Source organism: Panthera onca, chromosome C1 (genome assembly GCF_046562875.1).
Source record: "Panthera onca isolate mPanOnc1 chromosome C1, mPanOnc1 haplotype 2, whole genome shotgun sequence".
Taxonomy (NCBI): Eukaryota; Metazoa; Chordata; class Mammalia; order Carnivora; family Felidae; genus Panthera; species Panthera onca.
This window is the reverse complement of record NC_138346.1, coordinates 202,246,178-202,259,104: the sequence shown is the minus strand read 5'-3', so window position 1 is coordinate 202,259,104 and position 12,927 is coordinate 202,246,178. Positions and strand designations below refer to the sequence as shown.

At 40.9% G+C, this 12,927-nt stretch overlaps 1 protein-coding gene and 1 long non-coding RNA gene across 5 annotated transcripts in view; one reads left to right on the top strand and one right to left on the bottom strand.

Moving 5' to 3' along the window:
* Window positions 1-12,927, top strand: part of MTFR1L (mitochondrial fission regulator 1 like) — a 44,116-nt gene that overhangs the window by 5,167 nt on the left and 26,022 nt on the right. For 2 of the 4 annotated variants that reach the window (XM_060622042.2, XM_060622041.2), the window contains exons 4-7: window positions 1,552-1,661; window positions 1,882-2,093; window positions 3,300-3,621; window positions 11,854-12,869. In XM_060622042.2, the coding sequence (XP_060478025.1) occupies window positions 1,552-1,661; window positions 1,882-2,093; window positions 3,300-3,621; window positions 11,854-11,959 (750 nt within the window). In that variant the 3' untranslated portion in view covers window positions 11,960-12,869. Of the gene's footprint in view, window positions 1-1,549; window positions 1,662-1,881; window positions 2,094-3,299; window positions 3,622-11,853; window positions 12,870-12,927 lie in introns of those variants that run through there. The other 2 variants (XM_078452179.1, XM_060622043.3) reach the window with 2 other exon arrangements.
* LOC132671345 (uncharacterized) lies at window positions 2,409-5,214 on the bottom strand. Its single transcript, XR_013557674.2, has 2 exons — window positions 4,354-5,214; window positions 2,409-3,619 (listed from the first exon to the last, which is right to left on the bottom strand). It is a non-coding gene; the product is annotated as an uncharacterized LOC132671345 (long non-coding RNA).

The following is a 12,927-nucleotide window of genomic DNA, read 5'->3' as shown; positions in this document are numbered from 1 at the left end:
AGCACTCTGGAAAGGAAAACAAATGGAGGCTTCCCCTAAGTGGCCCATCTTAACAGTAACTTCTGGGTCAGTGGAAGTTCTTTTCTGTGTAACCTTGGAGCATCACATCACTCCTGTGAGATCCAGGTTCCCTATCTAAAAGCTGGAACTATCAATTCCTGATCTACCTGCCAATTTGTAGCAGAAACATCTGAATTTAACTCCTGTATAGGTGGGTTTTTGAGAAATTATTCCTGGATTTGGTTGTCAATTCCTTTAAGGGAATCTTGCTGATTTATTTTTTAAATTTACCCATTACCCATACAAAATATTATGGAAAATAAAAAAGGAGAAAGGAAAATAAATTACATGTAATCATATAATAACTATTAATGTTTTGGTGTAGTTCTATTACATCCTTTCATAGGTGCATGTTCTTTCACTTTGATATATTCAAAGCATGACAGAATCCTCCTAACTTTTCATTTAACAGAGTCACTCAGCCTTGTCTGTTCCCTGGTTGTTGTTCACTGGGTTGAGGGGATATTTTAAGGAATCCTCTTATTCTTTTGGTATAATCATTTCTTGTTATTTAAATCTAACTATTCAAATTATCAAGTTTGCTTAACACAATGTTGCTATAACAGTGTAGATCCCAGTTAGCTACAGAGGTGTTATAAGGAGCTAGCCAGGAGAAACTTCCTGTTGATAACAAACAAGACTGTTGTCCTTGCACCTGTATTCTCCCAGCCAGAGAAAGCAAGATGTTCTTAGTGGCCATTTCTGTTAAAAGGCAGCTCTGGCCGGTCCCACTGAAGACTCCTTTGCTCTAACTAGGGGCAAGGAATGTTTTCTTTAAAAGACCAAATAGTAAATATTTTAATGTGTGGGCCATAACTACTGTTACAACTACTCACTTCTGCAGTTGCAGCTTAAAAGATGTCACAGACAATACATAAATGAATGGGTATGAACTTTTCCAATAAAACTTTATATGTAAAAACAGTTCCCAGGGCGCCTGGGTGGCTCAGTCAGTTAGTGTCTGACTCTTGGTTTCTGCTCAGGTCATGATCTCATGGTTTATGAGTTTAAGCCCCGCATTGGGCTCTGTGCTGGCGGTGTGGAACTTTCTTGGGGTTCTCTGCCTCCCTGTCTCTCAAAAATAAAACATTTAAAACAAAAAACCAGATCCCAGTCCTACCCTAGGCTGCCATGTTTTGCTTGGAAGATAGAACAGACTCAAAACTGGTCTCTTCACTCTCTCATGCATATTCCACACAGCAACCAGAGTAATCTTTTAAAATCTGATTCTTAACTTAAAATCCTCCAGTGGCTCTTATTCACTTTCCAGACTCTTGCAAATCACCCTCCACCCGTAGCTCTGTCCAGTTGTGCTGAGCTATTTGTAATCCCACAAACTTTCTTCTGACCTTTTACTCAGATTGTTTCCAGGAAGCCATCCTGGTACCCAGGACTGAATTAGGTGCCCCCCCCCCCATGTGTTTTGCAGTCTTTGATATTCTCCTCATGATTTCAGTTAATTGTTTTTTGATGACTTTTGCTTCCCTGTAGACCCTGCCCAACATCTCTGACCTGTGTCTGAGGGATGTACCCCCAGTCCCTACTCTGGCTGACATCGCCTGGATTGCTGCGGATGAAGAGGAGACATATGCCCGGGTCAGGTAGCTGAGGCAGTAGCTGGTCTGCTGGGGAATAGGGAGGGAGCTTCTTTCCAGATGAGGTGGCAGGCAGCAGGGAGAGTGTTCAAGAGGGGCCGAGGGCAACAGAAGCTGTGGGCTCTGAACCTGGCTGTGTTACTCTTATAGCAACGAGTGAAGGAACTTTAGAAGGGGTGCAGTGGCTGGCTGTCTCTGCTGACATACTTGTCTTTCCCTGGTCCAGGAGTGACACACGGCCCCTGAGGCATACCTGGAAGCCCAGCCCTCTGATTGTCATGCAGCGTAATGCCTCAGTGCCCAACTTGCGTGGGTCTGAGGAGAGGCTCCTGGCCTTGAAGAAGCCAGCCCTGCCAGCCCTAAGCCGCACCACAGAGCTGCAGGATGAGTTGAGCCACCTGCGCAGCCAGATTGCTAAAATAGTGGCAGCCGATGCAGGTAGGAGCCCCTGAGTCAGGGCCAGAATATAGCAGGCTGTTCCTTTTACCCTGGCTCTTGGTACAGGATAAGGGTAGGAAAATGATGGTCCATGGTTCAGGGGGACATAGGCCCAAAACTCTGGGGCTGTTCTGAGGCCTGACCAGCCTCTGGTACTCCTTGGATGGTTTCCAACGGCCATTTGGGGCTGACTGGTTTGGTTAGGAACAAAACCTTCACTTTACCTGTGACCTCAGGCAGATTCCCTCCCTTGGCCACAAAAATCAATACCCTCATCCAAGTGTCTTTAACATCACATATTCCGTGAGCCCTCCAGCAGCTTTCATTTTTAATGAGAGAGAAGCATTCCCCACCATTGAGAGAGCTATCCCCTTTAAGCACTTATCTTCCGTTTCCTTGTTCTACCAGAGACCACCTCTCCATCCCTCCATCTGTCTGTGAGGCAGAACCGCTGGAAATAGACGGGAGTCTGTCTTGACCTAGTGCATGAAACATCAACATGTCGATCTCGCCCCAGTTGCCCAGGGTTTATCCTCCTGTTCCTTCCATCCTCACTTTTCTGGTCCTTGTTGACTTAAGGTTTGGGAGCTGTGACTTCATCTGTTGGTACAACACATGAAAATCATATGGCAGTTATATAGAGGAATTCTACTTGAGTTTTTCATTTATATGTTGGCTACATTTCTGTCATCCAAGAGACAAGCTGAAGTAGTTGAGGAAAAACGAAACGTAAAAATCTTTTTGTTTTGGAAATTCTCCCTTAAGATTTGAGAAACTAGGAGGACTGTCACCATTCTGTTTTCGCTACTTCTTCCAGTCACTCAGAAGCACTAGCCCAGTTAGAGAAAGGACAGATTCTGACTTTGGTTCTGTTACTGTCGCTTTGGTCGAAATAGGGCTGTCACTCCATAGCCCACTGCAGAATGGGAGGGAGATTTTAGGTGCCTAAGCCTTTACGGGGTGGGTTCTTCCACCCTCCCAGAACACTGGAAGAACTCAGTGCTTCTGTATCTTCTTTAGATCCTGAGAGGGGAGGGTAGTGGAGGAATCCTCCACTGGCTTACACGGACTATCCCGGGCTCTCCCAGAAGGTCACGGTGTCAGCCCAGGAAATGAGTGTTGTTGGTAGGCAGTGCTTGTGGGGAGAAGATATTACTGCCGTGTTCTAGCCCAATGTCCATCCATGCCTGTTGTTTTCTCTTTCAGCTTCGGCTTCATTAACGCCAGATTTCTTATCTCCAGGAAGTTCAAATGTCTCTTCTCCCTTACCTTGTTTTGGATCCTCATTCCACTCTACAACTTCCTTTGTCATTAGTGACATCACCGAGGAGACCGAGGTAGAGGTCCCTGAGCTTCCATCAGTCCCCCTGCTTTGTTCTGCCAGCCCTGAATGTTGCAAACCAGAACACAAGGCTACCTGCAGCTCGTCTGAAGAGGATGACTGTGTTTCTCTGTCCAAGGCCAGCAGCTTTGCAGATATGATGGGGATCCTGAAGGACTTCCACCGGATGAAACAGAGCCAAGATCTGTAAGTATTTGATAAGGAGCTCTGGTGATGTATTTACTGTTTAAGTCATTTTGGCCAGTGGTCTAGTAGAAACTTACATAGTAAGTCCTCAGTAGTGGCTATAATTTACTCCATTCACAAAACTAGCTTGCTTGCTTAATAACACCCCGGGCTCTGGTTTGAGGAAAGAGCAACATTTTACATTTGGTTGGGTGATCTAACTCAATCATTGGTAGAGATTTATCTAATCCAACTTCTGTCCCCCAGAGGGGCTTCACTTTAGTTCTTGCTGGTGACAAGTGTCCCCATGCCCCACCCTTCAAAATAGGGTTGCATAATAATGATTTTAGTATCTCAAACTGGGTTTTTGATAGATGGGAGAATTCCAAAATGTCCCCTCGGGCACCTGGGTGGCTGAGTTGGTTAAGTGTCCAGTTCTCGATTTCGGCTCATGATCTCACAGTGTTGGGATAGAGCCCTATGTTGGGTTCTGTGCTGACAACACAGAGCCTGCTTGGGATTTTCGCTCTGCCCTTTCCCCACTCACGCTGTCTCTCTCAAATAAACATTAAAAAATATACAGTGGTCCCTTCTTATACAAGCCAACTGGATTAGCCATTTGAAACTTATGAACTTGGCTGCCCATCAGAATTTGTTAAAAATACACCTTTAAACTTGCTAAAGCAGAACCTCCAAGGAATGGAGCCCTAGGTATTTTAAGTGGGGGTGGAAAGGAGTTTAGGAAATACCTACCTTGAGAAATTTCACCTCGCAGAGGAAGCCCTAGAGCTCCAGCCAGAGGGACTCACTACCTTGCAGTGTTTCTCCAAGTGTAGTCTGAGCTACCTTCGTGGGATGCACCAGAGAAGCTTGTTCACATGCAGGTTCCTGAGCACTGAAACACTGAAGTTCAACATCCAGACCCCAAAGGCTGGAGTGTGCAGCTATTTGTAAATGCAGATAAAAAAGCTCTTTTGGGGGCTGGGACATGAAGTTTGTCTCCTGAGTTGGAGTTCTTGTTGAAGGGAAGGTTACTCACCTTGGTATGTCTGGCCCCCAATTACTTGTAAAGGCTGACTGACTCCCTCATTGCTTCCTGGATAGTCAATCCTTTAGGGAAGTCATTTTTAATCTCCCTTCTTGGGGCCTAGGCTGGTTGGTCATACCCACAGTTCCTAGATCTCCTGCATTCCCAAATTCAGCTCCTGCTTCCTTTAAGCTGATCTATGCCTTTTTCTTCTGGTCAATGTTTTATAGAATGACTCTCAAACTTTCTGTTACTTGCCTCTTCACCATATTAGATCCAAACTCCTTCTCCCACTTATTTAATAGAAAGAACTGAATTGATAACTAAAAATGAGAAAGTAGCCCCATCAGCAAAGATTCAGAAATGTGACAGATTGATGTTAACCCTTACACCTAGTAAAATGACTTCATAAGGACATGTGTAATTGAAAGCACCTATTTTCTAGGTATCTAGGACACTCTTTTATGATGTATCAGGTATTCAAACCTACCCCAATCTGGAGTTGATTCTGTTCCCATGGCCCCCTTATGATGTGAATACTTTACTGTGAATTCTAGAGCTCTTGTAAAAACCTCAGGGAAGGGGCATTTGGGTGGCTCAGTCAGTTAAGTGTCTGACGTCGGTTCAAGTCATGATCTCACAGTTTGTGAGTTCAACCCCGCACTGGGCTCTGCACAGTCAGCTTCAGATCCTCCGTCTCCCTCTCTTTCTGCCCCCTCTCTCTCCAATATAAAAATAAACATTAAACAAAACCTCAGTGATAACAGACGTAGGATACTTACCCGATAAAAAGTTCAAAATGGTCATAAAGATGTAAAACTGGGAAGAAGATGGGGAGAAGAATGGATGAACACAGAACTTCAACAAAAAGATAGAAAATATATGAAAAATACAAGTCATGGAGCTGATGAACACAATAACTGAACTGAATGAAAACACGAGAGGGGTTCACCAGCAGACTAGACGGAACAGAAGAAAGGGTAAGTGAACTCAAACACAAAGCAATAGAATATCTCCAATCAGAGCAGCAAGTAGGAAAAAAAAAAAAAAGGAAAAAAAAAGTGAAGATAGATTAAGGAACTTAAAGGGGCAACATCAAATGGATTAACATTCTCATTGTAGGGCTCCCAGAAGGAGAGAGACAGAAATCTTATTGAAAAAAGAATGGCTGAAAATGCCCCTTAATGTGGGAAAGGAAACAGACGTCTAGATCCAGGAGGCCTGGAGAGTTCCAAATAAGATGAACCCAAAGAGACCCTAAAAGCAGCAAGAAAAAAATAACTTGTTATGTAAAAAGGAATCCCCTCCGTAAGACTCTCAGTACATTTTCCAACACTTTGCAGCCCAGGAGGGAATGAAAGTGTATTCAAAATGCTAAAAGAAAAATTCCAAACAAGCAAAGTTATTCAGAATTAATTTCCCAGACAGTTAAAGGAGTTTATCACCACTAAATCGGCCTTAAAAGAAATGTTAAAATGACCTCTTTAGGCTGAAAAAAGCACTAATCAGAAACCGGAACACATATAAAAGAGCAAATCTCACTGGAGAGATAAATGTAATAAAAATAGTGGATTAATCACTTGTTAAGGTTAAAAACACAAAAGTAAAATAACAAAGACCTAAAAAAACAAAAGTAAAAACGTAACTGATTATAATAGTTAAGGGATATGCAAGAAAAAATGGTGAAATGTGATCTCAAAAATGGGGAGGGGGAGTAAAAATGTTGAGCTTTAGAATGCGATCAAACAAGTTGGCAACTGTTTTATCAATTTAAAATAGACTTATGGATAGGAGTTCTACTTAAGGCTCATCTTAACTACAAAACAAAAACGTATAGTAAATATACACTAGATAAAAAGGAATATAAGCATACCACTAGAGAGTTTCATCAAACCACAAAGGAAGAGAGCAAGACAAGAAAGGTACAGAGAACTACAGAAACAGCCAGAAAACAATAAAATGGCAAGTACATACTTACCAATAACTTTTTTTTTTTTAATATTTATTCTTGAGAGAGACAGTGTGTGAACAGGGGAGGGCCAGAGAGGGAGGCACAGAATCTGAAGCAGGATCCAGGCTCCAAGCTGTTAGCACAGAGCCCGATGTGGGGCTCAAACTCACAAACCACGAGATCATGATCTGAGCCGAGGTCGGATGCTTAACCAAGCCACCTAAGCACCCCAATAATTATACCCAATAATGTAAACAGACTAAATATGCCAGTCAAAAAACAGTGGCTAAATGGGGCAGCTGGCTAGCTTAGTTGGGAGAGCATGCAACTCTTGATCTTGGGGTCATGAGGTTGAGCCCCATGCTGGGTGTAGAGATTAAATGAATGAATAAAAACTTTTAATGTTTATTTATGCTTAGGAGAGAGAGAAAGAGGAGGGGAGAAGCAGAGAGAGGGAGACAGAGGATCTGAATTGGGCTCTGTGCTGTCAGCAAAGAGCCCGATGTGAGGCTCGAACACACATACCATGAGATCATGCCCTGAAGTTGGACACTTAACTCACTGAGCCACCCAGGTGCCCCAAAAAGGACTAAAATCTTGAGGGGGGAAAAAAAAAAAAGGCTATGGCTAAATGGATTAAAAACAAAACCTAAGTGCTGCCTACAAGAGACTCTTTTAGATGTAGGAACACACACAGATGGAAAGTGAAGGGATAGAAAAAGATACTCCATACAAATGGAAACCAAAAGAAAGCTGGGGCAGCTGTAACTTAGAAAAAAATCGACTTGAAAACAAAGATTGTAGTAAGAAACAAAAGGGGTTATATAATGATAAAGGGGTCAATCCAACAAGAGGATATAATATTTGTAAATATTTATGAACCCAATATAAGAACATCTATATGTATAAATAAATATTGACAGACATGAAGAGAGACAGCCATACAATAGTAGCAGGGGACTTTAATACCCAACTTGCATCAATGGATAGATCATCCAGGCAGAAAATAAGAAAACATCAGCCTTATGTGATATTAGACCAGACAGACTTTACAGATATATACAGAACATCCCATCCAAAAGCAACAGAATGTACACTCTCAAGTGTACATGGAACATTTTCCAGGATAGATCATATGGTAGGCCACAAAACAAAGAGGACTGAAATCCTACCAAGCATCTTTTCCAGCTCCAGTGATAAGAAACTAGGTATCAGTGGCAGCTCTTTCTGTCCATGGGTTCTGTCCCGTGCTTTAATAAAACCACCTTATTTGCTCAAAAATAAATAAATAAATAAATAAACTAGAAATCAGTTACACAAAGAAAACTGGAAAATTCACAGATAATGTGGCGATTAAACAACATCTATGAAACAACTTGAGAATCAAAGTAGAAACCAAAAGAGAAAAAAAAAAAATACCTTGACACAAACAGAATGGAAATATACCAAAATTTATGAGATGTAACAAAAGCAGTTCTGACAAGGAGGTTTACAGCAATAGTGCCTATCTCAAGAAGCAAAATTCCCAAATAACTTTATACCTTAAGGAACCAGGAAAAAGAATAAATGAAACCCAAAGTTAGTAGAAGGAAGGAAATAACAAAGATTAGAGCAGAAATAAATAAAAGACTAAAAAGCAATAGAAAAGATGAAAGTAAGGGGTTATCCTTTGAAAAGATAAAAAATTGACAAACCTCTAGCCAGAATCACCAAGAAAAGGACTCAAAATCAGAAATAAAAGAGATTACAACTAATACCACAGATATACAAAGGATGAGACTACTATGAAAAATTATGTGCCAACAAATGGACAACCTAGAAGAAATGAGTGAATTCCTAGAAACATACAATCTATCAAGACCAAATCATGAAGAAATAGAAAATCTGAACAGATTGATTGCTAATAAAGAGATTAAACCAGTAATCAAAAACCTCCCAATGAAAAAAATCTAAGACCAGATGACTTCACTGGGTGAATTCTACCAAACATTCAAAGAAGAATATCAATTCTCAAACTCTTCCAAAAAACAGAAGAGGAAGGAACTCTTTCAAACTCACTTTACAAGGCCAGCATTATCCTTACACCAAAACAAGGACACCGGAAGAAAATAAAATTATAGGCCAATATTCCTGAACACAGATGCAGAAATCCTCGACAAAATATTAGCTAACTGAATTCAACAATACCTTAAAAGGATCATACACCATGATCAAGTGGGATTTATTCAGGGGATTCAAGGATAGTCCAATATCTGCACATCAGTGTGATAAACCACATTAAGAAAACCAAGGATAAAAGTCCTATGTTCATTTCACAAGATGCAGAAAAAACTCTCAAGAAAATTCAACATCCAGTTGTGATAAAAACTCTCAACAAAGCAGGTATAGAAGGATCATACCTCAACATTTAAATAAAGTCCAGAAATGACAAGCCCACAGTTAACATCACACTGAACAGTAAAAGCTGAAAGCTTTTCCTCTAAGATCAGAACAAGAAAAAAATGCCCACTCACCACTTTGTCCTAGCCAGAGCAATCAGGCGAGAATAAGAAAACCTATCCAAACTGGAAAGGAAGAAGTAGAACTGTCACTATTTGCAGATAATACACAGAATACTTCAAGACTCAAAAACAAAATGGTTAGAAGAAATGAATTCAGTAATGTTGCAGGATACAAAATCAGTAAGTAAAAATCTGTTATTTCTATACATTAATAACAGACTACCTGAGAAATTTAAAAAAACAATCCCATTTACAACTGCATCAAAAAGAATAGAATACCAAGGATTAATTTTAACCAAGGAGGTGAAAACTACAAGATATCAAGGAAAGAAATTAAAGGAGACACAAATAAATAGATATTGGGAGAAATTAAAGAAGATACAAATAAATATATATTCGGAGAATTAATATTGCTAAAATATCCATACTACCCAAAGCAGTCTACAGATTAATGCAATTGCTATAAAAATTCCAATGGCATTCTGCACAGAACTAGAACAAAGAATCCTAAAATTTGATTTGGAACCCCAAAGACCCCAAATAGCCAAAGCAATCTTGAGAAAGACGAAGCTGAAGGCATCACACTCCCTGATTTCAAGCTCTATTACAAAGCTATAGTAAATAAAACAGTATGGTATTGGCATAAAAACAGAAACAGTTCAATGGAGCAGAACAGAGCCCATAAATAAACTCACACATATATGGTCACTTTACAACAAAGGATCCAGGAACATACAGTGGGGAAAAGACAGTCTCTTCCATAAATGGTGCTGGGAAAACTGGATAGCCACATACAAACAAATGAAACTCAACCACTATCTTAACACCACATGCAAAACTTAACTCAAAATGTATTAAAGACTTGAATGTAAGACCTGAAACCATAAAACTCCTAGAAGAAAACACAGGCATGTGGACGTAGGACATAGGTTATGGCAATGATCTTTTCAACTGGACACCAAGAGTAAAAGCAAAAATAAACAAATGGGGCTGTATCAAAAAAGCTTCTGCACAACAAAGGAAACCATCAGCAAAATGAAAGGGCAGACTATTGAATGTGAGAAAATATTTGCAAATCATATATCCAATAAGGGTTAATATCCAAAATATATGAAGAACTACAACTTAATAGCAAAAAACAAATAAAAAGACCAAAAACCCAGTCTGATTAAAAAATAGGCAGAGGGGATGCCTGGCTGACTCAGTCGGTGGGTTGTGACTTTGAGCCCCAGGCTGGGTGTAGAGATTACTTACTTGAATGAATGAATGAATGAATGACAGAGAACTGCAATAGACATGTTTCCAAAGACCTACAGATGACCAATAGGCACATGAATAGATGCTTAACATCACTAATCATCAGGGAAATGCAAATCAAAACCACAGTGTACCTCACACCTGTTAGAATGGCCATTATCAAAAAAATAAGTGTTGGCAAGGATGTGGAGAAAAGGAAACCCTTGTGACTGGGTAGGAATGTAAACTGGTGCATACACCATGAGAAACAGTATGGAGGTTAGTCAAAAAAATTAAATAGAACTACCATATGATCCAGCAATTCTACTTCTGGTATTATCAGAAAACAAAAACACTTAAGATGTATGCACCCCCATATTCACTGCAACATTATTTACAAAAAGCAAGATAGGGAAACAGCCTATCATCAATGGATGAGTGGATAAAGAAATTGTGGTACAAATACACAGTGCAATATTATTCAGCCATTAAGAAAGAATGAAGTCTTGCTATATCCAGCAATATGATGCCTTGAGGTCATTATGCTAAGTGAAACAAGCCAGACTGAGAAAGAAAAATACTGTATGATAGCTTATATGTGAGTCTAAATTAAAAAATAAAACAAAAAACAAGCCTATAGATACAAAGAACAGACTAGTGCCTGCCAGAGACTGCAGTGGAGATGGGAGAACTAGGTGAAAGGTGTCAAAAGGTAAAAAAAAAAAAAACAAAAAAACTTTTTAATTAAAAAAGACGATTGTGGTGTGTCTGGGCGTCTCAGTCAGTTAAGCCTCTGACTCTTGATTTCAGTTCAGGTCATGATCCCAGAGTCATGGGATCAAGCCCTGCATCAAGCTCTGTGCTGATTGTGGAGCCTGCTTAAGATTCTCTCCCCCCGCCCCCCGCCCCTCTCCCCTGCTCACATGCACATGTGCGTGCACTCTGAATAAATTTAAAAAGATTGTACCTATAGCTGACAATGTATTATATGCTTAGAAATTTGTTAAGAGCGTAGATCTCTTAAGTGTTCTTTCCAATTAAAAAAAAAAAAAAATCTAAGAGCTCCCCTGATGAACAGATAGGGTAGTAGGAAATCTTCAGCACACCTTTTCTGTAGAACTAATAAAAGAATAGCCAAGAGTCAAGAATCCCTTCCCCTGCAGAAATGCTACAAAGAAAAGACACCAAAAGGTGGGAGAAGCTTAGCGATCATAGACCAGCTCTACCAGGTTGATAGTCCTTTACTTTGCCCACATTCTATAGCCATTTCAGGAAATAGTAAAGCATTCTAGTTAAGAAACCAGCTAGCTTGGTTTTGGATTCTGGATTTGCTACATACTAGCTGAGTATCTAGTGACTGGCAAAACTGTATAATCCTGTGTGTGCTTCAGTTTCCTCATCTGAAAAAAAGGATTATAATAGCACCAACTTTGTACGATTGTTGTGAGGACTGAATGAGATAATATATTCAAAGACACAGAACACTACCTGAGACAGAGCAAGTACTTAATAAATCTAAGTTATGATTTTGTCTGTAGGAGCCGGAGTTTACTAAAGGAGGAAGACCCTGCCGTCCTAATCTCTGAGGTCCTAAGGAGGAAGTTTGCCCTGAAGGAAGAAGATATTAGCAGAAAGGGAAACTGACAGAACTCAGCTCTGCAAATTCAGTCTCATGCTCCTGGAATTCCTTCAATAGCTGCCTTCCTCACCACAGACCTTTCTGCCTCACAGTTAGAAATCTTTTTGCAAAGGTCTTGCGGAAATCTAGAGCTTGGACTGAAAGAGAAAAGTTGGATTATGCTTCCTTTGCTTCGAACCTTAGCAGAAGCTAAGGCATGTTTTGCACTGAGACACTTGTTACAGGTAAATGCATAGGTTGGAATGTCTCAGTCTAAAGGATGAGATAGAAGTTTGGCTTTTCCTGCCTCTGTGTGAAAATCAGTTCTAAGTGAATGGCTTATTACTTCACTGCATTAGACCCCATAACTGGTCTCACCGGACACTTTGTGCCCAGCTATCACTCTCAGCGGCTTCCTTGTAGCAGAGCAGGGCTGAGGGGAGGGGGGCTGTATTTGTATGTGTTGACAGGGCAAGGAAAATCTTATGCTGCTCCATCATAAATGGACACCAGTGCCCAGCAACCCCCCTCTCCTCCTTCCCAGTCCAACACCTAGATATAGAGGGTCACACCTCTGGACCAGCTGACACTTGGGCTGCTGCTGGGAAGCCTGGGCTGCTTTTTTCTTAAATATATTTTGTAATACTCTACAACCAGATCTACCCTCCCAGGCCCTGGGCCCTCACGGGTTCCACTGATTGAAAATGCTTTCTCTTCCGTGGACTTTAGTTTAAGCCTAGTAGGAAAGAGAAATGGGGAGGAGAGAAGAGTACCATCCTTCTTCCAGGCCCTTGACTGCTCCTTTGCGTTGGGCCAAGGTTTGTACCTACCACACCATGCATGACTCAGACGCCCTCGGGTCCCTTTCTCTACGGTATGTATCCTGTGTGTGTGTGGGTTGAAGCACTACCTGATATTAAATGAAGGATATGGAGAGATACTGCACCTGCTCTTTGTCTCTGGCTTGTGACCCCTTGCATCCCCCATGGGTATA